Genomic DNA, 23,883 nt, shown 5'->3' with positions numbered 1-23,883 from the left:
GGACATTTGCTTATTGTCATGACTTTTAGAGTGGTTATGAGACTCAGGGACTCTAGCAGCCCGTTCAGACAGGAAAATGCACACCTGCTTAAAAAATGTGCGTGATCCAAGAGGTTCTGAAACTCCACAGAATGTAATCCCTGGAGTTGCTGAACTTCCAGAGTCCCCAGTGAAGAAGTGAGCCCCTGAAAAGACCATAAGCCGAACCATCCAAGGCAAATGTCTTAGAACCTGACTTCTATGACTCCCTATTTAATTGGGGCTCAATAAGCAGCAGGAGAATGGAACAAAGTGTGATAGCAAATCTGGTTTAAAAAAAACTCTCCTGTGATTACATCTTTTCTCACTCAGGCAGTTTACCAACCATCAGCAGCATTTATAAAGTACTAATCTCCTGCTGACTCAGCCGCTGAGCCCGTGGCCTCAGCCATCAGGCAGGTGGTCTGCTGCGCTACTCATTAAGTCCGCATGGCGTCGTTTGTCAAACTCCGGCTTACCAGCCACACTTTTCCTTTCCTCGAGCTGTACCTACTTCAGCACACTCAAATGGCATCCTTGTATGTCAAAGGGTTCGACTGGCCAAGGGATGTTTTTTAAATGTTTTTTTTTCCTCCAGATGCTTTGACATTATGTACAAATAGCCTAAATGCTCCATGATATTTTGAGATTCTAGTCAAGGAAAGATGATATCTTATCACCTGAACTATCTGTAGATACTGCTACGTTTTGTTTTGTTTTGAGAATCCTAAGTTTGACTCAGTCCCGAGGAGAAAGTTATCAATAAGCCTGGTTCCCAGTATTTCGCCTCCATCAGCACCATTGTCATGGTCATCGTCATCTTGCTTCTTGCCCATTCATTTGCCCTTCCCTCCTATTCCAGTCTCTGCCCTTCTCTCTGCTCCCAGGAGGCTAATTCCTCGGACTCCGCCTCCCAGACTTCCTTCCTGCTGGTTTCCTGATTGGTTTGGTCACTGGGAGACAGAGGCTGGAGATGAGAGAGTGGAGTTGGGGTGGGAGGATATTTCTTCCCTGTTCTCTTCCTGGTTTGCAGCCCGGGCTGCCTCCCTTCAACCAAGCATTCTGTCCAATGGCCCCTGCTCCAGGAATCCAGCTCTGCCTGTGCTCCATCATCCTGTGTTCCTCTCTTTGCCCCTGTAAGATAAGAGTGGTAAGCCTCCCATTGTTTCTAGTCTCTGGGTGCCTCGATACCCATGTTTATCTTCCTAACCAAGTCATCCCTTCATGGGTGTCTCTGGTCCTGCCAGGACCCTGATGACACATCATCTTCATGTCATCATCTCTGTGACTATTATTTATGGATGGTTCCTCATGTATCAGACACTGCTCTATTCAGAAGGCAAGTATTATTTTACAAATGAGAAGATAGACTTAGCCATCTGAAAGATCTTATCCCAGGTAACACAGCTAGTAAGTGGCAGAGTCGGAATTCAAACTGTTCTAGAGTCTCTTTCTAAACCACTGCCAACAGTTCTCCAATACAGTCCACGTCAGAATCCTCTGGCGTGTTTGCTACAAAGCCAGATTCTCAGAAACCTTCTCAGAGCTCTCTGCTGAGGAAGCCAGCTGTCTGTTTTAATATGGGCAGTGAAGCTGGCGTGGGGTCATCACCCAAACCAAGGGAGCTAATTGCGAAGGTTAACGGACAACCAGTGGAGCAGGCTAGCATTAAAACTCTGACCAGTATGGGCAGCAGTCATCAGGGAGGCCAATCAAACTCTCTCTCCCTCTGCTTTAAATGAAAAATGCTAAGGAAATTAGTCAAGAGGTAGAGGAAGGAGAGAGAAAGAAAACCATAAAGAGAAACAGGCAGTGAGTGAGTGGCATGGCCATATGCTGGAGCAGTGACTGGTGATGCAGTAATGACAGCAGTGTCCCTGAAGCCAAGTGGAAGCTGTAATAATGACTATTCTTAGCCTCTTTTGAGATCTAACTCCTCTCACCCATCAACTCACCAGTGATCTCAGTAATTGCTGGTCATGTCTTCCCTGACCCAGACTCATTTGACTGAGCTGACATCCCCCAGCTTTTACAGAAGGAGCTTTAAGCTAACACAAGTGAAATAGCCTCCCTACTGAGCTTCCTGAATTGACTGTTTGTTTCTCTAAACCGTTATGAACAATGAAGCCAGAATGATGTGTCCAAAATGTAAATCTAAGTTTATCAGCTTCTTTACTTAAAGCTCACAAAGGGTTTCCTAGTCTCTTGACATAAGGTGAAAATTCCCTACTGTGATCTGTCAGCTGCTGTGTAATCTAGCAACCATGCCTTCTCTTCATCCTTACCTGGAGCCTCTCTCCCCATCAGCTTCTTTGGTACAGCCACTGTGGCATTTGTTCAGTCCTTCCTGATCACCACCATCATTCCTGTCAATGGGTTTAGCACAGGCTCCCCCATCTGTCTATCGCGTGGGTCCCCTGCCCTTTCACCTGCTTCACTCCTACTTGTTCTGTGCTTAATTGCTCAGTCGTGTCCGACTCTTTGCTACCCCATGGACTGTAGCTGCCAGGCTCCTCTGTCTATGGGGATTCTCCAGGCCAAAATACTGGAGTGGGTTACCATGTCCTCCTCCTCACTCCTACTTAGTAGCATCAACCATCAACTCCCCAGGGCTGCCTCCCTGACTTCCCTGACTGATGCCAATCTCATAGAATCCCGGTTACACAGTATTGTCATACGTGTGACTTCTTGTGTGTTACCTGGTTAATATCAGTCTTTCCCATTAAGATCCCTGAGATCACAATCCATGTCTGAAATTTCTCACTATTGGGTCCCCAGTACCTTGCAGGGAGGCTGACCCACTGCAAGCACTCAAATATTTGTTGACTGCATGCATGGTTTAATGTCTGCCTACAAATAAACAATAGAATACAGCTCTTCTACAGGAGCCACTGTTTAGTCGTCATGGAGTGAATGACACTGGTAACAGTGGGCAAGCAGCTGTTGCTTAGGAAGGGCCAACACACAACAGGAGACCAGAGTATGTGTGGCTGCGTGCACAGTACTCAGGACCAAGCACTCCACTTGGAAGGGGAGCCCAATCCTCCTGCAGCCCCAACATCTGCCTTAGCACCTAAGAACATGCCCACAAGGTCAGTTGACTCTCCTTTACTGAGTGTCACTTAGGCTTGCAGATATAGTTCCAAAGAGTTACGTCCATGACCTGGCAGCCAAGATCGTGCAAGCCTGGTGCTTCTTACCCACTTCAATACATCTGTAAATTGAGTTGGAAAATTAAAGAGAACAAATTTGCAGCGTTGATTGCAAACTGAAAAGGTGATAAATTTAACACAAATGTCTTTGACTGCCTCTTGAAAAACATTCGTAAATCAAAATTGGTAGTGATTTTGCTGTATGACATATTGTTTCAAGTATCCATGAGAGAAGGAAATGATTTCAGATCATTCAAATGTGTGGAATTATGGCTAATAAATGAAAAAAAAAAATCTTCCTTATGTAATTTCCTTTAGGGAACCTACTTAGTTGAAAAAAAATGTTGAACACTTAATAGGTGCCAGGTATTCCACAGGGCCAAGGGTAGAAGATATGGAGAATCTGCAGAACTCTTGTTTTCAAGGGCCTCACAGACTTATGGGGGAGATCGTGGCAAAATAATAATAATAATAATAACACAAGCTGTATTGCAAGTGTATGTTGTACAAAGTGTACATAGGATGAAGGTCACATTATCTTATGAAGAGGATAATGATGGTGCAGAGTTTTTAGAAAATCAAGAGTGGAAAATCTTGGAGGATCTTCTCTGGTGCTCCAGTTGAGACTTTGCCTTTCAATGCAGGGGGTGCCAGTTCGACCCGTGGCCAGGGGGCTAAGGTCCCACAAGTCTTGTGGCCCAAAAAACCAAAACATAAAATAGAAATGATATTATAACCAATTCAATAAAGACTTTGGAAATTGTCCGCAGTAAAATAAATTATAAAAAAAGAAAAGTATCTTGTAGAGAAGACCATAAAAATTCCATGATATCAGAGTCCAGCTTCCTAACTTTATAAGTCAGAAACTTGAGGCCCCAAGGGTCACAGTCTCTTGACTACTTAGTGTCAAATTCCTTTCAAGCCCTTAAGTTTTACAGAAAAGAAGTTATATTTTTTTCTTTTTCATGTGACAGTTCAGAGTAGGGATTGCAAGTCTGTGGCAGTTTTACTCCATGCCACCATCTAGGGCCCCAGGCTGATGTAGCTTCAAGATGAGGCTTCCAAGGCGCTCCTGATAATTTCTGGGTTAATTGGCTAGAAACAGGAAAGGGCACAGAAAAGCCTGAATAGAAGGTGGTCAGTTCCCTTTTTCCATTAGAGGGCATTTGTTCACATGCTCACAAGACTACACAAAAGACTAGGCTACGTAGGCCCGCCATTGCCAAGTATGTCTTAACCATGTGACAGGGGAGAAAGGATTTTGAAAGGCAGACAGGTGCTTTGTCAGAACACTCAGTGCAAATTTACTGAAAATAATCTTTAAATCATTGTATTACCTTACTTTTGATGCTGGTATCAATACCTGCACTCCCTGAATCATTATGTTTCTTTCGTTTTGTTGGCAGCATTTCAGTATCCAAACAGCTGGCTTCAATAAAAGGTAAGGTCTGGGGTGATGGAGATGTATGTGTTGCTTCTCTACCAGGAGAGCATGCCCAGAGTTAAAAATAATAGGGCAGTGATATAAGAAAACTTATAGATAAATCATAAAACATTTATAATGTCCTTTTTAAACATCTGGGAACTGAGGTCCAGTGACAGGAATTAACTCACCCAAATTTAAAGGCTGAGCTATAATAGGTGCATGAATCCTTGATTCCTAATTCAGTGTTCATCCCACGTGGCCAGATGGCTCTCCATAGGTGGCATCCGCAGTGTATCCAGAGCAAGACCATCAGCATCTGATGCATGAATGTTCAGTGGTACTCAGGACGAAGTCAATCCCCAACTGCCTCTGTTGATTGAGCAAAATATAGTGTGCCAAACTCCTGAGGTGTAAACATTTGTCTTTATAATTTCACTTTATAGGTAAACTATCTTTAGAGAGAACAATATTGTCATGGAAATAACAATGAAAGAAAAGATGCACTCATAGACTTGGATCATTATCTTATTCCAGAACATGGGCTTGTTTACAGAATAACAAGTACAGCTGGATTCCACTATATTATAGTTATTTTCCCTCTTAGATGGCTGGTCTCTTTCTCCAAAGGAGACACTTAATATTTTTATTTAAATAAATCTTCATCTTGACAAAATATAATTTTTACATCATTGTAGCACAAGTTATCCATGATTTCTGTTTCTCAACTTAAGGCATTTTTTGATAATTGTCAGTGACAAAATATCATGTCCATGACATGATGAATATGCATGACATTTCTCACGTAACAATCCTCTCTGGGAGGTTGAGGGGGGATCATAATTCTATCATCCACACTGCCCTCCAACACACACTCAGACACACATATACACACACATCATTCCTAGTATCGGACTCCTTACAGTAGACCATTGAGTCACATTTATTCTCATGCCTTAAGAAAACACAGGATAAATAGGGCTCATGTTGCCAGAATTTGTTTTATTCATTGGTAATTTTAAGTTTTATTTGGTGAAATCAGACAGGGCCAGATCATGGAATAGAAGTCAGTACCAATCCACATTTTCTCTTCCTGCTACTTATGCCCTTGACCTTTTGGGGAAGGTAGATGGAATGATGGTTGAACACATATTTCCCTCTAGCATCCAAAGTAGATTTAGAGTCAAAAATTTGAGAAGTACTGGAGTACTGGGAAAACTATTGATCTGGCAAGAAAAGAGCAGAGATCAGTTTTTAGTTCTGCCATATACAACTGATGCAAACTTGAATAAGCCACCTTTTCTCCTGTAGATCTTCTTCATTTGCAAAATAAGTAATAGTAGGAGTTCTAAACTAAGGTCATTCTGATCCCTTACAGAAATGAGAGTTGTGTTTCTACTACACTAAAATATTAGGAACTCACTAAATGAAATATTTCATGTTTAGGGTTCCACGTTCCAGAGCACCTGAGGTGAAAGAGGCAGGGATGGTTCTCAAGTTCAAGTCAGTTCAGTCCAGCACACATATGCTAAGGCCTACAACATGCTAGGGCCTGGGAATGAACGCAAAGATAAATAAGATGCAATGACTGCCCTCAGGGAACTTATACTCTAAAGCTGCACTGGGCAATATGATACCCACTAGCCACCTGGATATGGAACACTTGAAATGCAATTAGTTTGAAGAGAAATGTGCTCTAAGTGTAAAATACATATCAGATGTAAGAGAGTTAGTAGGGAAAAAAAGTGTAACATCTGAATACTTTGTTCATGTTGATCGCAGGCTGATGTTATCTTTTGACATGTTGGGTTAAATAATATATTTTAAAAATAATTTTATCTGTTTTATTGTAATGTTTCTATGTAGCTACTTAGAAAAATTTTAATTATAATTGGGGCTTGTATTATATTTCTTTTGGACAGCACCGATGTAGAAGGAAATTGAGACAGACAGAGTGTTTTAATGTGCGGGTTCAGACAAGTTTATGTTTAGGGAAGTAGAGCACAAAGGAGGGGCATGTAGCCCAATTCCAGGGTTTGAGAATACACTGCCAGAGAAACAACGTCTAGAGACTGTATGCATCATGGTGAGGGGCCAGACTGCCTGTGTGACCTGCAGCAAGCTACTTAATCTCTCTGTGCTTCAGTTTCCTCATGCATAAAGCAGAGATGATACTGGGACCACCTGAGCTGACGGACAGATGTAAAGATTAAATGAGTCAAATCATATATGTCCCATAAAGGAGTGGCTGGCATATAGAGCATGGAATCCATACTCATTCATTACTACTGTCCTTCAGAACTCAAACTCCAGGATTGTTCTCTTAATATTGCTTACTGCTCTCTCCCCAGAACTAGGACAGAACCTGGCAATAAGAACTTGTTGGGAAGATAGGGTTATAAGAAATTACAAGCAGATTAGTATCATTAAAGGATAAAAGTAAGATAGAAACTAACAGGAGAGATGGACATGAAGTGCCTGGTTTAACGCCCTCTCCACCACCTCCACTCCAAAGGCAAGAGCTGATAAAAGATGCCAAAAACAAACATCGAGCCTTTGCATTTTCAGTAGCACTTCACCCTTCACAATATGCTTTCACATATTCGCTCACAACTCCATGAGGCAGACAGGACATGAATTAGGAGGCAACATGCTGAGTTTTACTAAGGAAAGAACTCAACCTTAAAAACAGGAAACCAGAAAGCCTTGCAAAGTATCACCAGTATCGGTAGGATAACCAGAGCTCCTTGTTATCTTTTATTTTTAATGTTTTTCTTGTTCTGTTTTTACCACGAGCATATGTTATTTTACAGTTAGGGGGAAATCCATGCTGTGTTTAAAAGAATGGAGGAGAAGGGAAAGAAGTGGGCTAGTCCAGATGGAGTCTCCCTCTCAAATGCAGGCAGAACTGAACTTCATCATCGGATTGGGGTGTCTGGTTTCCGCAGCCTCTGTGGTGATGCTCTTAGAAGGACTTATTCCAAACTGGCAGATCTTTCTGTGGCCTTTGAAGGCAGACAGACTTTGAAATCTTCCCCTACCACTCCTGAGCAGTGTGACCTTAAGATTTTTAATCTCTCCATGTGTCAGTGTCCAATATGCAAAAGTGAGACACAAATAGCACCTACCTTTCTGGCTTTACAAAGCATTAAATAAGATTATGTTAGAAAGGCATCTGGCACGTAGTAAACAAGAAAAGTGCCCGTCATTATTTTCAAGCTCACTCACAGCTTGGAAATTCACACTCCCTGCCAGAAGGGCATATTCAGAAGAAGAAGAGGTTATTGTGTCCCCTGAGAAGTCTCAGACCCAGGAGAACAGCTCATATTAAAGCCTTCTCTAGTTATTACGAGTTATTAATAAAAAACTCAACTGGCAAAAATTACAGAAGGGATATTAACTCTTAAGGAATTCAGATGTTTCCTCTAAACAGTTAGTTTGTTAAAAACAAGACTATTTATACACAGAGTTTATTTTTTTTTGCCACTTAAATTCAAGATTACCATAGTATAGCTCCCCACCCACTCAAACATATACATCTCTACTAAGGAAAGGCAGACATGAGCTACAAGAAATATGCCATCTCCTTTGTGTTTTGATGAGCAGGAAAATCCTGGGTAACTGAGGACAATCTGAGTTTTAAAAATGGGTTTCAAGATGTGGCAAAAATGAAGGGAAGAACTGAATAAGGATGAGAGGAGAATGAGCTCCACACAGAACCCAAAGACACAGAGAACTTTCTGAGGCTGGAATAGCAGGCTAGATGAAGGGCCAGCCACTGGATGAGTAGACAGAAGCCATAGGTTAGAATGAGACTGAGGATCAGAAGCCAAAGAGGAAATCAAGGCAGAAGAGGCTGAGGATACAGATTCCACAGACATTTATTGAATAAATATTTGTGATGCACTTCCTGTATACTAGGCACTTCTCTAAGTGCTGAAGATTCCACAGGCAAGACATCCCTGTCTTTGTGAGGCTTATGTTTTCAACGTGAAATCAGATTCAACTGTCACTTATTAGCATGTCCTTAGCAAGATCAGATCCTGTCTTCATCTATAAAATGGTATAATGAATGGAAGGACACACTGTGTTCGTGGGTTGGACGCATCAACCTCATGAAGACATCAGTTCTTCCCAAGTTGCTCTCTAAGTTCAATGAAATACCACAAAATTCAGGTTTTTTTGAAAACAGATAAGCTTATTCTAAACTTTATGTGGAAAAGAGAAAGCCCTAAAATAGCCAAAATTATTTTGGAAAAGAAGACAGTGGGAGGAATCTTCAGTGTCAAGGCTTACAAGATAGCTACAGGAATCAAAATAGTATGAGGCTGACAGAGGAATAAATACATAGTTCAGTGAAACAGAATAAGGGACCTAGAAATTGACTCACGCTAATATGCTCAACTGATTTTTGACCAAAGTGCAAAAATAATTCAACAAAGTAAGGATAAAATTTTTAAGAGTTGGTACTGAAACAATTGGTCATCCACAGCTTACAAAATATACACCGCTACCCAAGTCTCATATCTTACACACAAATTAATTGAACATGGATCATGGATTTAAATGTAGAACACAAAATTATAAAATGTTTAATTATACCTAGGGCAAATCTTTCAGCAGAGGAAAAATTGATAAATTTGTCTTGATTAAAAAAAAAACTCCTTCACAAAAGACTCCATTGAAGAATAAAAACACAATATAAAGACAGGGAGAAAATACTTGCATATCACATATCCTAAAAAAGACTTGTATCTTGAAAAATTTAAAACTCTCAAACCTCAAAAATAGTTTTTAATTCAGTTAGAAAGTTAGCAAAATCCATGAACAGATCTGAACAGATAAATGTTTCACTGAGGAAGATATACAGATGCAAATAAACACATGAAAAGACATTCAGCATCATTAGCCATTAGGAAATACAATTTAAAACCACAGTGAGATGTCACTATGCATGTATCAGCATGGCTGAGATAATAAATAGTGACCACCCTGAATGCTGGCAAAGATAAAGGAAAGCTGGATCCCTCATACATTGCTATGCGTGTGCTTAGTCACTCAGTTTTGTCTGACTCTTTGTGACCACATGGACTATATATAGACCACCAGACTCCTCTGTCCATGAGGACTCTCTAGGGGATCTTCCCAACCCAGGGATCAAGCCCAGGTCTCCCACATTGCAGGTGGATTCTTTACCATCTGAGCCACCAGGGAAGCCCGTGGACCTGTAAAATGGTATAGCCACCATGAAAATGAGTTTCAGTTCAGTTCAGTTGCTCAGTCTTGTCCGATTCTTTGCGACCCCATGAATTGCAGCACGCCAGGCCTCCCTGTCCATCACCAACTCACGGAGTTTACCCAAACTCATGCCCATAGAGTCGGTGATGCCATCCAGCCATCTCATCCTCTGTCGTCCCCTTCTTCTCCTGCCCCTAATCCCTCCCAGCATCAGGGTCTTTTCCAATGAGTCAACTCTTCGCATGAGGTGGCCAAAGTACTGGAATTCAGCTTCAGCATGAGTCCTTCCAATGAACACCCAGGACTGATCTCCTTTAGGATGGACTGGTTGGATCTCCATGCAATCCAAGGGACTCTCAAGAATCTTCTCCAACACCATATTTCAGAAATATCAATTCTTTGACACTGTGGTTTCTTAAAATCAAGAAATGGGCCTATCATATAGCCCAGCAATTGTATTCTTGGGCATTTTTTCCAAGGAAATAGAAATCGTGTCTATATAGTAACTTGCATACAAATGTTCTTACAAGCTTTATTTATAATAGCCAAAAACTGTAAACATCCAAGATATTCTGCAGTGGAGGCCAACACCTTGATTAGAGTGCTTTGGCAGATGTTTATGGACAGAAATTAAAGCTTCACCATTTGGTCTGAATTCTGTTCAGAGATACAGTAAAAATTGAGAAGGTCCACACGCTCTTTCCCTTCACCCATTCCTCTTAACTATTGTCCTTCTGTTTAACTTTAATTGGGGGAAAAAAAACTGAAATTTTCAATGCCTTCTCTTTAATCATTGAAGAAAGCCCTGATTCCTTTCCATCACCTAGGAGTTCAGCATGGCCTAGCCCCTACCCACTTTTCTAATCAAATACTTTAAGCTTCTAGACTTCAGTCACAACTGTCCTTTCAGCTCCTCTAGTGCCATACTCCTGACCTGAGCCTTCACATATGGGGCTTCTAAGCCTGGAATTCTGAACACCACCCTTATCTCAGGCTGATCCATTCTACCCTTTACTGACAGGTCCTTCCTCTCATATTGGTCTTAGCTTAAATAATAATCTACCTAGAGATGCATCAAGACCACCTGTATGTATCAGTACTTTTTCTCCCAGACCCACTCTGTAATTTTCTGGTTTTTTCTGTCTTTATACCTTCTTTGCCTTATATATCATCTCTTGTAAATGTGCATCATATATGTGTATAGAGAGAAACAATTATCTATCTATCTATCTATATATATAAAACAAACCCATATGTGTGCATCCATATCCTCTTGATTACTGTCTCTTATCCCACTAGATTATGAGATCAATGAGAGCAGAGGCCACTTCTGATTGTGTCTGAGCAGCTCAGGAATTACCAGGAACACAGTAAGTGCTCCATACAGAAATCAGTGTTCAGACTGATCATTTTTCTTTGAATCTACAATTGTTGCACATTACCTGGGCAAAAAGCTATTGGATTTTGTTTTTCTCTTTCTGTTCATTCATTCAACAGCATTTAATGGCACCTGCAGAGAAGACTTTTGAGAGTCCCTCGAACTGTAACGAGATCAAACCAGTGAATCCTGAAGAAAATCAGTCGTGAATATTAATTGGAAGGACTGCTGCTGAAGCTGAAACTCCAATACTTTGGCCATCTGATTCGAAGAACTGACTTGTTTGAAAAGACCCTGATGCTGGGAAAGATTGAGGGCAGGAGGACAAGGGAACGACAGAGGATGAGATGGTTGGATGGCATCACCGACTTGATGGACACGAGTTTGAGTAAACTCCGGGAGCTGGTGATGGACAGGGAGCCCTGGTGTGCTGCAGTCCATGGGGTTGCAAAGAGTCGGACATGCCTGAGCCACTGAACTGAACTGAACTGATGCTGTAGCTGAAGCTCCAATGCTTTGACCACCTGATGCAAAGAGCTGACCTATTGGAAAAGACAATGATGCTAGGAAAGATTGAAGGCAGGAGGAGGAGGGGGCAACACAGGATGAGATTGTTGGATGGCATCACCAATGCAATGGAATTTGAGCAGACTCTGAGAGATAGTGAAGGACAGGAATGCCTGGCATGCTGCAGTCCATGGGATTACAAAGAGTCGAACGTGACTTAGCAACTGAACAACTACTACATAGCAGGCATTTTTGCTGGTCACTGGGAGTATAGCGATTAAAAAAAAATATGATCTGTAGCCTCATGGAGCTTGCATTTCAGTTTGAGAGAAAGATGATCAAACATGCAATAAATATAAGATGGGAGAAGTTCTATAATAGAGGATGTACAAGGGCTGAGGGAACAGAGAGGCTGAGAGTTTTCTTCACTGAACCTTATGTAGTTCTCAGGTGTCACTATGTGTTCCCCACTGGAAAGGACTGAGTTAGCACCACACTTTAAATCAGAGAAGCCAGCTGGGAAGATCACTGTGACTGAGGTCGTGATTCAAAGAGATCCCTTATCTATCGTGATATCAGAGAACTTGTTCTGGATATCATTCTCCTTTACCACACTGGCCTGTGTGATGCTCTGACACAGAATATAAACTCCACAAGAGAAGGACTTTGTCTTATTCAATGAAGTGTCTTAATGCCAGGGACTGAAGCCAAGCACATAGTAGATGCTCTGTAATTATTTGTTGACTAACTTAATGAAATTACACGTCAGAACACCAAGGCTTAGAGAGCTCAGGGAAATAAATCTCATCCTGATTCTACTAATTTTATTTGCTACTGAAGGGACTTTTGTTCTCCATTGTGTAAAGGTCCAGGATCAAACACTGGATGCATTCCACCCTCAGGTGGCAAAAAGCCAAAGGTCAGGATCACATTGACACACACCTTCCAGCACTGTTCCCCTGGTTCCCCTGGAAGGAGGATCCTGATGGTTGGGAGGGTCATTTCTAACCTAGGCTACACGGTTGTACATTTCTTCTCTCACAGCTCTACGCAAGGGCTCAGATCTGGAAAAAGCCATCGCCACCGCCGCTCTGGTTTTCAGAAACTCTTCTGACCCTGATGGTAGACTCGGAAAAGCTACTGCCAAAAATCTGCTACAAACCCAGTTTAAGAATTTCACAGAGGTAAGACAATTAACAGGCACCAAGAAATGTGAGCCACACCATGACAGCTGGCATGAAAGAGCAAAACAGAGGGACCATTTTGGGCTTGGTGGTCAAAAAAGAGCTCCTGGAAAATTAAAGCATAGCTGTGATCTGATAAATGAGATTAAGAGTGATCTAGGGGTGAGGGCTGGCGGGGAGTGATGGCATTCCAAGTAGGGAATCTGATGTAAAGCATGTCAAAGACATCTGAGGTCCAGTAAGTATTAGTGAGAAGCAGGAGGGAAGTAAGAGCAGTGAGGGAGGAAGCCAGGCAGGTGGTGAGAAGTCATGTCTTACAAAGGCAAAGCCGGTGAGCAGGAGGAAACCAGGGATGGTTTCTTAATTCCTGAGGAAGAAATTACACCAGCTGCAGTAGGAGATGAGACTCCACGAGGGTGGGGAGTGAGGCAAAGAAGAGAGGAACTGTGGGGAAGGAATTCAAACACAAGAAGATGTTGGTTTGGACTAAGGTGGCAAGTATAAAGGGCCTTTGGAAGGTGGAGTGAACAGGATCTGCTGAGAGGGTTGAAGAACGGGTTGGGGGGGCAGGTGGGGGAGGGGAGTCAATAATGATATGTCAGTTCTGACTGTGGGAAGAATTGGGTGGTGGATCCATTTTCAGAGAAGAGAAAGACTGGAGAAGAATCAGATTGGAGGTGGTCTGGGAGGTGGGGGCAGGTGATGAGTTCTGTCAGTTTGGGTCAAGCTTAAGGTGTCCTTGAAACTTTAAAGTTGATAAACTCAGACAGCAATAGGATGTGTGAGCAGAATGGTTAGAATAGAGATCTGTATTAAGTGAGTGACCAGAGGGAGGGACCTAAATCATCTAGAGGCATCTTTCTCAAACCTCAGTCACTTGATACTCTCTTCAGTACTTTTTTTAAAAGTATTTATTTTTATTTGGCTGCACCAAGTCTTAGTAGCACCATGTGGGATCTAGTTTCCCAACCAGAAATTGAACCCAGGCCCTCTGCATTGTGAGTGTGGAGTCTTAGCCACTGGACCACCAGGAAAGTCCCCTTTCTTCAATGTTTTTCCTGTATCTGCCTATAGCCTGTATTAAAATTTACTTAGAACTTTTTCAGTTAACACTCTACTTAAAATTATTTTATAAAGACACTTGATCACTCTTCTAAATGTAAACTCAGTGAGTGGAAGTGGAAGATAGTAAAAAAAAAAATAGATGGCTGTACATTCTTATCTAATTTATTCTCACATCAGCTAAAATCACATCACATTCTACCAGCAGTACGAGTTCAAACTTCGGAAAATAGTAGCCTTGGGACAACAGGTAAGAAGAAAAGAGGGCCTCATGCTGAACCTAAACCACCAACATGTAATGGTAGGCAGAGAGAGAAAAAACCTAAAAGGAAACAGTCTCTCAGGTTCTTTGTGTATTCTGAAATACATAAAAGAGAAGTTCCTTTAAAATATAAATATGTATATTATATTTTAGCGTACTATAGTTACATAAGGTGAGGTGCCATTGACTGGGAAGTCTGGGTCAAAGGTACATCTTCCTAGGATTATTTCCAAAGAGTATGTGTGAAGCGTTTTTTGGTTTTCTTTTTTATTCCACAAATAAGTGATTTTTTAAAAAGCCTGTTTCATAGAAACAGTGAACAGAATGGTGGTTGCCAGGAGCTGGGGGAAAGGGGTAATTTAGGTCAAAGGGTACACATTTCCAGCTATAAGAAGAGTAATTTCTGAAGCTCTAATTGACAGTGTGATGACTCTAGTTAGTAATAAGGTACTGCATACTTGAGAGTCTCTGAGAGTAAGTCTTAAGCATTGTCACCACACACATACACACACTTTAATTCTGTGCGAGGAGATGGATCTGTTAATTATCTTGATCTTGGTAATCATTCCTCAATGCATATGTATCAAATCATCACATTGTACACTTTAAATATATATGGTTATATTTGTCATTGTTCCACAATAAAGTAGAAAAAGAGCTTGTGCATGTGTGTGTGTGTGAAAGGGAGACAGAGACTCCCGTGTGAGACACAGAAAAATGACTGAAAATAAATGTTAATAATAGTTAGCTATCTTTAGGTAATAGGGTAAAGGGTCATTTTTACATTCTTCTGTTTTTTTTTTTTCTGTATGTCCAATATTAAACACATATTGTTTTTGCAATAAATTTTTTTAAAAAGCTATTTTTTTTTTAGCCAGAAACATCAGATAAGATTTGACAAGAGATCCAAAGTTCTGGGGAATCTTTATAGAGAGGGTGGGAGAGCAAATTGTATATCATCAGTTTGCATCAGAGGCCAAAAAAAATGACAACTCTCATAGAGAAAAAGAACACTGCACGTACTAGGCAAGTCCTCAGTGAGCTTTTGACAAGTGTGAGAATGAGGACCTAGTGGATGAATCTCATCCTAATGTGATCCACTATCCCTCTGAGAACATCAGAGGAAAAGAATTAAAACCAAAGTCTCCAGGAAAGACATCTCAGCCTCGTGCCCCTCAGTGCAAACTAAACCCAGGAAAGGCAACCGATTCCAGGCTCTCTAGCAGCAGACTCAGCCATATCACAGGGCAATCCCACCCTCTCCTCCAGAAGAGAGTAAAGACACATTTCAGGAGTTTGGGAGGACTGCTCATCCCTACCCCCCTCAGTCTCAGCAGTCCCACTGAGCAGTCCCACTGCCAGACACACAGCGTCATGGCAGAATGCTGTCTTGGCCCAATTTCCCTGCTCTGCCCTGTGAGAGTGCCAAAGGCAGGTACAGGGTAAGAGTCTCTGTAACCAACTGGGCTTCCTCCTAAATCCTCACACAGGGTTCTCTGGGAAACTGAGCTGGACCTTCTGGCTGAGTCCAGGGTCTGAAAGGAACATGTCCTTCCTCATAAGCCTAAGCATAATTTGGGGGATCTTATTTCTCCCCCTATAGTCAGTCAGAGATACTAAAACTGACCACCTAAATGCACTGCTAAGAAGATACAAAAGCAAGATGGCAGGTCAGGCCCCAGAAAGACCAGACCTCCATCAGCTCCGTGCTCTTAAAATGCACAGCAAAAAGAGAGGATCTCCAGCCGTCTCTGACCTGGGGGTAAACAGTGTGCTTCACACTAGTTAAGGGCTGCTCGCTCTGAGAGAGGCAGACATAGGTCCTTCACCTTCACTGGTAGGTGTCGCCTCTTGAAGAGCAGCCTAGAAAACATGAAAGGTCTTCAGCCTGTGAGAGGAATGTATCATCACTCCTGAAGTGCCTTAGTCATTGCTGCAGTGAGCTTTTTTTACAGCCAGCACATGGGTGAGGGTTTGGGGTTAAACTAAATGCAGTGAATCAAATGACCTTAATGTTTTTTTATGCCACTTGGGAAGATATTTCACAAGCTGTTCTTGGAACTGAAAAGTTTTTCCATTTATGTGCTTTTCACAGGTTTTCGTTCAATCTGTTTCTGAGGTTTGATGAACTTTGGTTTGATTTATGATCAAGCTATGTGCTGAACAATCTTTCAAAGCACATACTTTCTTTTAGCATATTTTACTTTATTTTTCTGGATAATCAAACACAGTAGATCACATAGTGGATACCTCCAATGACAAAGTGATTGTAATTTGAAAATCAGAAAGCATAATAGTAACTGTATTTGTAGACAGGTAGTATAGCTTAGCAGTTGAGTGAGGACTCCAGAATCAGGTAGCCAATGCAATGAATCCTGGTTCCATGCTCATAGCCATCTGTGATGATGTGGTGTTAATTGCTCAGTCATGTCCGACTCTTCATGACCCCGTGTACTCTAGCCTGCCAGCCTGTTCTGTCCATGAATTTCTCTGGGCAAGAATACTGTAGTGGATAGCCATTCACTTCTCCAGGGGATCTTCCTGACACAGGGATCGAACCTAGATCTCCTGCGTTGCAGGCAGATTCTATTACCATCTGAGACACCAGGGAAGTTTGGGGCAAATTACTTTATTCTCACTGAGTCTCTGGCCTTGCATTGTAGGGTGGGAAAATAATACATATTCAATAAGGTCACTGTTAACTCTCAGATAGCCCATGAAAAGATTTAACACAGTGCTTGACTAGTAGTGCTGGTAGCAACATGGCATATTGTTAATAACATGTTTACTATTGCTTATTATCTATAAAACCAAGGCAGCACAATGAATTAGGCTTTTTACTTTTCATTCTTACAGGGACAAGAAACCAAAGCAAGTTACAAAGACCTCCTTTCTGAACTTGACGAACACACAGAGAATAAGCTGGATTTTGAGGATTTCATGGTCTTACTGTTAAGCATCAGTATAACGTCAGATTTGCTCCAAAATATATGGAGTGTAAAAATTACACAATAATCAGCTTTAAATATATAGTTAGGCAAATTAATGGCAAAAGACAATGTTAAATGATTTAAAAGTTTTTCATTTTATTTTTGATCAATTGAAGGTACTAATCATGCACCTGGGGTTGCCTAGGGTGGGTCTGATTTCTAATATTCAGACCCATTGTCACTAGAGAAATCTATGCACACTCTTCAGGAATGTTTAAATAATATGATATATATAAAATAATAATATGATATAATCTCTGATGCTTTATAATATAATAGGTTTGATACCACCAAATATCGCATTGCTTTTGCTGTGTCAGAATGTCTTAGAGCACTTCCCTTAATAATCACTGAGCCCCTCACTCATTCATTCATCAAACAATGTGTATTGAGCTTCTACTTGATGGTATTGCTAAGGACAAAGTAATGAACCAATCTCTGCCCTCAGACATGCCTGCCAGAGTCTTAGCAGAAGAGACAGACTGTGAACGTTTTATCAATTTCTTATACAGTATAATTATAATTGTGATAAGGGCTACAGGTTGCTGAAAAATTTGTTATCACGTGATTTGGGATCAAAGGTCAGAGAAGCTGTACTGGCCTTCTGCAAAAGGCAAAATTGTAAGAGGTAGAAAACAGATCAGCAGCTGCCAGGACTGTGGGTAGGACATGGAGTTGTCCAGAGATGAGCAAGGAGGGCAATTATAGGGGGGTGGAGATGTTCCATAGCTTGATTGTGGTGATGGGTACATGACTGCACACATTTGTCAAACTCTTAGAAGTGCACACACAAAAGGGGGGTGAATTTTACTTTATGTGAATTCTGCCTATATATGACTTACAACCCCCAAGATCCCAATATCTTTGTAAGTTCTGGCCATGATTTAACCAACAATTCCTTGAGAAGATGATCTAAAAATGGTCATGTCCTCAGGACACAAATTCCCTGTGGCTATACCTGAATTCCTGAGTTTAAATTATACACACACATCAGTCAATGCCTAAATCTTTGAGATAGACTTTCACCAAGACTTTAATTCATTCCTGAATTATTGTAGCTTCCTAAGTTACCTCCCTCACCTCCCCTTTCCCTTCTGACCCAACACTGTAAGCCTCAGAGGCACATGTTAAGGGAGGCTTTCTGAAGGAGAACCTCCACCCCTGGTCTGGAGAAGTATTATCTCATCCTTTGTGTGTGTATGTATGTGTGTGCACGTACCTATGTGTGCTCAGTCATGTCTGACTCTTTGAAACCCCATAATCCACCAGGTTCCTCTGTCCATGAAATTCTACAGGCAGGAATACTGGAGTGTGTTGCCATTTCCTCCTCCAGGGGATCTTTCCAACCCAGGGATCAAACCCATGTCTCTTGTGTCTCCTGCATTGGCAAGCAGATTCCTTACCAGTGCACCACCTGGGAAGCCTGTTCTCCCATCCTGTAGTGTTCCAAATACACCAAGACCAGGTTCCTTAGCCCTCCTTACTTTCCAAACCTTACTCTAAGTTCAAAAATCTATACGTTTTCCCTGTTAGGGAAAGCCCCAGACTTTACCCTCTGTCACCATTTTCATAGAAGGAATGTGCATTCAACAGGACTTGACTCATGTGCCAGGCACTTCGTAAATATTAACTCAACTCCCATCATAGCCCTCTGAGATTGGTATTAGTATTATCATCTCACAGATGAGGAAACCGAAGCACCAAACTTTTGATTTTTCCAAAGTCACACAGCAGGCAGATTGCTGAATTCTCTGCCCTCCTTGTGGGTATTGTCAATTTTGTTTTAATATTAGACTTCATCGTGAGCAATAATATTACAATTCAACAAAAATAACTGCACATTTCAGACACTGTGTGAGAGAGTGTGGTACCAGCCGGGGTCTGGAGAGCCATTTGGCATTCCTCAAATAGAATCTGTGGGCTACACTCCATCCAAGTCCTTTGTATCTTAGTCAAAAGTAGCTGGATGTGACAACCTTGGTGACCAATCAAAAGGTCAAATTCACACCTTTCAGAGAAGGGAAAAAGAGACCCTGGCCAGTGGTGTGAGGAAGAATCTTGGAGCCATTCCAACACTGGGGCTCCCTGTAAGGATTTTCAAAACTCCATTCCAGATGGGAAATTTACTCTCCTCTGAGGGGAAAATCATTTATAGAATCTATTTTAGTCCAATGCAAAGAATGAAAGCAGAGCAAAACCTTGAGAAGCATCAGTGACAGACAAATTGATGAGCATTACCCTAAGACATTGGAAGGACTGAAGCTGAAGCTGAGGCTCCAATACTTTGGCCACCTAATGGGAATAGCCAACTCTTTGGAAAAGACCTTGAGGCTGGGAAAGATTGAGGGCATGAGGAGAAGGGATTGACAGAGGATGAGATGGCTGGATGGCATCACTTACTCAATGGATATGAGTGTGAGCAAACTCCAGGGCATAGTAAGGGACAGGAACGCCTGGTATGCTGCAGTCCTTGGGGTCACATGACTTGACATGACTTAGCAACTGAAAACTGTGCTAAGACACTAGATCCACAGAAACCTCACCTCTTGGTTCTAGTTCCAGGACCATGATCTCTACTCTTCAAGCAAAGGTTCCATCTTGAAAATGTTACTGGTCATCACAGGTGAGATTGTGGATGCAAATCTGTCATGAGATCCCTTGATTGCAAACAACAAAGCCCACTGAATTACATACACACGTACATGTACACACACACAAAGGAAAACGGCACAGGTTGTATGTATCTACAAAGCCCAGTGGCAAATAAAGAAAGGGCAGAGCATGCAATGAATGTCTACAAAATATTGGAAACAGCAATGGAAAGCAAAGTCAAGGTTTTGCTTTTAGTGTATCTTAAATGAATTGGTTTCTTATCTCTGCTTCTGTCTGCATGCGGTCTCTCCCTCATCTCTACCTCTACCTCTGTTTCTATCTCTACTTCTTGACTAGCCTTTTTTCCTGATTCTTGGCCCAAAAGCCAAACACAAAGTTCACATCACTGACTTGACTTCTCTCTTTAAATGTTCAGCCAACACTCACTAGCATCTCAGAAATCCAATTCCAACCCCCGGGAACAAGAACCTGATTGGCTGAATTCAAGTAGGGACCACTCCAGATCAAGTTGTTTGTGACCAGGGGTGAAAGTCACATGCCCACTCAGTAGGGCCTGTGGGAACTCACCCTGCAAAATATATGGACAGGTTCTCAAAGGGAAGGACGAGCTGGGGATGAAATGACTGACAGAGGAAATTATAAGAATCTCTGATACAAAATCCATAACTTGGATGAACAGGGCAGTGTTATTTGCTTCTCAGGCACAGGCTCAGCAAACATGAGAACTGATGTAATAATCTCCTTTGTTATTCCAAGTGAAGCCATTCTTGCATTGTCACTGTGTAAAAGGAGGTAACCTGAGCCTCCCTGGGAAGTTTCCTGTGATTAAATATAGTTAAATCCCGTACAAGAACTGTGAGCACGCTTGCAATTTGGTGAGCATGACAGAAACATACACAGTCCTAGAACCCCTAATTTTCTTTATTTCAGCATCTAAAAAAGGGTCCCAGTATGAGATCAGGAATTGTGCTTTAAACAGTCCCTTTGTGAGAAAGAGGGAAAGGGCTGGAAGGAAACCAACAGGAGTCCTGCACATCAGCTGACCTTAGGTGCTGGTAGAGCTGAAGAGAGTTCTTAGCTGAATTCTGAGCTTTGAGAAAGGCCAGGAAGGCCAGTTTCCAGAATCTGGCAAAGGTCAATCCAGCCCATGGACAAGAGGCAACCATAACCCAGCGAATTCAGGCCTGAGAGACATTGTGCCAGTTTTCTCTAATTTCAATCTAGGACACATGGCTTCAGATCTCTTTGATCCTTTGGTGGGGGAGAGGGGTTGCAGTTTTGAAATAAGCAAAGGCTAGTGTAAAGTGGGCTCTCGGTGTGGTTTCCATTCCTGTGCATGAGGACTCCATTTCTGCCCCATGTGTTCAATACTTCATCCACAATTCTGAGTCTAAGAACCGTGAACGCTCAAGTTTTTCTTATTCATTTGGTGACAAAACATGAACTGAACTAATTAGAGGCTGTTTGTGGTTTTGAATTTTTCCACTTCACATGAGCATTCAGATGGTATGGGTGGGAGCGCTACGCCACTGGAGGAACCGCTAGCCTGGAGAAGAGAACCAGGCAGAGGGCTGGACTCTGGTCCCAGCTTTGCCACCACCAGCTCTGGGGCCCTGAGAAAGCCCTGCACCTTTTCTGAGTGAGCCTCATGTTTTTCCAGATCTAAAGTTGGGATCAGAATGGGGCCTGTTTTCTTAGACAAGTCACTGTGAGAGTTAAGGAAGCACAGAAATCAGGAATATAAAGTGGGGCTGTGTACATGTCTCATATCCACTCTAATTTGTCTCATTCTGGACAGATGGTCGTTATCATTATTCTTGACCATGGCTCCCCCAATAGAGCATCTACTACACTCAAATATTTCTAGATGGCCTTTTACTTAATTCCCTAAATATCTTGAAGAGATTGGCATTATTATCTCCATTTTATCAAAGAGGATGAACTTTAGAGAGGTCGAGTGACTTACCAGGGTCACAGAGCAGTAAGTGGCAGATAAAACCCAGGTTTCCAACCCACATCTCTCTTGTGCTGCAGTCTGGCTCCCTTCTGTAATGGCAAGTGGATAGAAAAATACCCAAAGGAGAGCATCGCCGTGACTTAAGGTTTATACGTGATCACAGTACGTTATTCTTCAAAATGAGAAGGAAGGGGAGGTAGAGGAAGAGAAGCAGCAGCAGCTCACATTTCCGGAATCCACAGGGAATCAAGAAGCATTAGGGGGGAAGCAGCAACAATATAACTTCCTTTTCCTTGCCTTTCTATGTCATTCAAGAAGGGAATTTTTCCTTTGGGAGAAGGCAATGGGATTTTAAAATCTGTGTGACCTTTAGCTCATGGTTTTGCTTGAAGAAAGTATAAACGACAAGAGGGAGGCCATGGAAGGGAAAGGGTCTGTTCCCAACATGCACATGTAGGTGGAGGAATGGGAATGCTGATGTGGAGGATAGAACCCTGAGTTTTCCTCCCAGGTCTGCTCCTGCTCTCCTCCTTCCATGTCTCAAATTCTTCCTTACTTAGTGAAAGGGCTCTGTGACTAGATGTTCTCAAATCCCTTCCCATTCTGAAATAATCTTTTGTATTAACCAAGACTTAAAGAAAATCATAACAAGTGCCAGTGAGTATATGGACAAAGTTTAATCACTTAAAATCCTATCTCTTTTACTCCTCTTTTCTAACTTTGACCTTGGCAGTCTGTAGTATAAGCCCAATACACAGAGGGCTAAATGTCAGAAAGCAGGAGGTATCCTAGAGAGTAAGAAGAAAAAAGAAACACTGATGATTTCTCAGTGCTTTGTAGATTTAAAATCTGCAGCTACGATTTATATCAGTTTTGAAAGTGCTACATAAGTCACATAATTCATGTGGCCATTTACTGGTTTGTCAGTAACATCTTTAAAAGCAAGAGCCCTGCCTGTCTGTATAGTATCCTCAACACCTAGAATAGCACCAAAGAGGTGCTTGATGAATATGAAATGAACAAATTAGTGAATGAATGAGTCCTTCTCAAACAGAAGAGGTGGGAAAGAGGAATATTAAGATGTTTTCTTGGACACAGGTTAATGTCTTGCTGAAGAAAAGAAAACATGATGTGCTTTCCTGGCAGATGAGCAAACTGGGTCTTATTACAAAGACTGTGCTACTTTTATTAATAAAAATTGTTAAGAATGAAGATCTACACTCAGTTTAAGATTGCTTTTGCTTTAACTTAGCTCAGAACCAGCAAATCAGCCATGCAGAGAATACTCTCGAGATCAAAGACAGAGAGTGAAGCATGCCCACTATCTTGGAGCCAGTGGACCCCACATAGAGTGGACAGTCCGACAAGACAGAGGAGCTCAGACCTCAGAGCCACCTCCAGGTGTGATTATCTGGGGGCAGAGCCCCAAGGTGCACTTCAACCCCTTCTGTGTCTTACTGACTTGGGGACCTCAGCCATTTATGTGCATGCTCAGTCACTTCAGTTATGTCAAACTTTTTGCAACCCTGTGGACTGTAGTCCACCAGGCTCCTCTGTCCCTAGGATTCTCGAGGCAAGAATACTGGAGTGGGTTGCCATTCCCTTCTCCAAGAGATCTTCCTGACCCAGGGATCAAACCCAGGACTCCTGTGTCTCTTGAATTGCAGGTGGATTCTTTACTGCTGAGCCACAGGAAACCTTTTTTTTTTTTTTTTAATAAGATAAAGCATTCTCAAAATTCAATGATTTATGTTTATATTCTTAGTAACTTCACCTGCCTCATCTGCTTTGCATTATAGTTTCCTGTTTTGTTGTTTGTTTGTTTGTTTGTTTTTTGCTGAAAGGCTATGCTTTGACCTGAGGCAGATTTGCAGTCCACAGTGGAACAGCTTAAAGGCTTCCCTGGTGACTTAGATGGTAAAGAGTCTGCCTGCAATGCAGGAGACCCAGATTTGATCCCTGGGTCAGGAAGATCCCTTGGAAAAGGGAATGGCAACCCACTCCAGTATTCCTGCCTGGAGAATCCCGTGGACAGAGGAGTCTGGTGGGCTGTAGTCCATAGGGTCACAAAGAGTTGGACACAACTGAGTGACTAAACA

At 41.9% G+C, this 23,883-nt stretch overlaps 1 protein-coding gene across 1 annotated transcript; it reads left to right on the top strand.

The window, feature by feature from the left end:
- The first annotated feature begins 3,000 nt into the window (after positions 1–3,000).
- SNTN (sentan, cilia apical structure protein) lies at positions 3,001–17,239 on the top strand. The gene is made up of 4 exons (XM_065932232.1): positions 3,001–3,110; positions 4,577–4,611; positions 12,761–12,900; positions 17,081–17,239. Exons 1-4 carry the CDS (start codon positions 3,001–3,003, stop codon positions 17,237–17,239), a joined length of 444 nt encoding a protein of 147 aa, XP_065788304.1.
- Positions 17,240–23,883: the final 6,644 nt, after the last annotated feature.

The sequence above is a fragment of the Muntiacus reevesi genome, chromosome 4 (assembly GCF_963930625.1).
Source record: "Muntiacus reevesi chromosome 4, mMunRee1.1, whole genome shotgun sequence".
Lineage (NCBI taxonomy): Eukaryota > Metazoa > Chordata > Mammalia > Artiodactyla > Cervidae > Muntiacus > Muntiacus reevesi.
The sequence above is the reverse complement of the archived record's forward strand: the minus strand, read 5'-3'. Positions and strand labels throughout refer to the sequence as shown.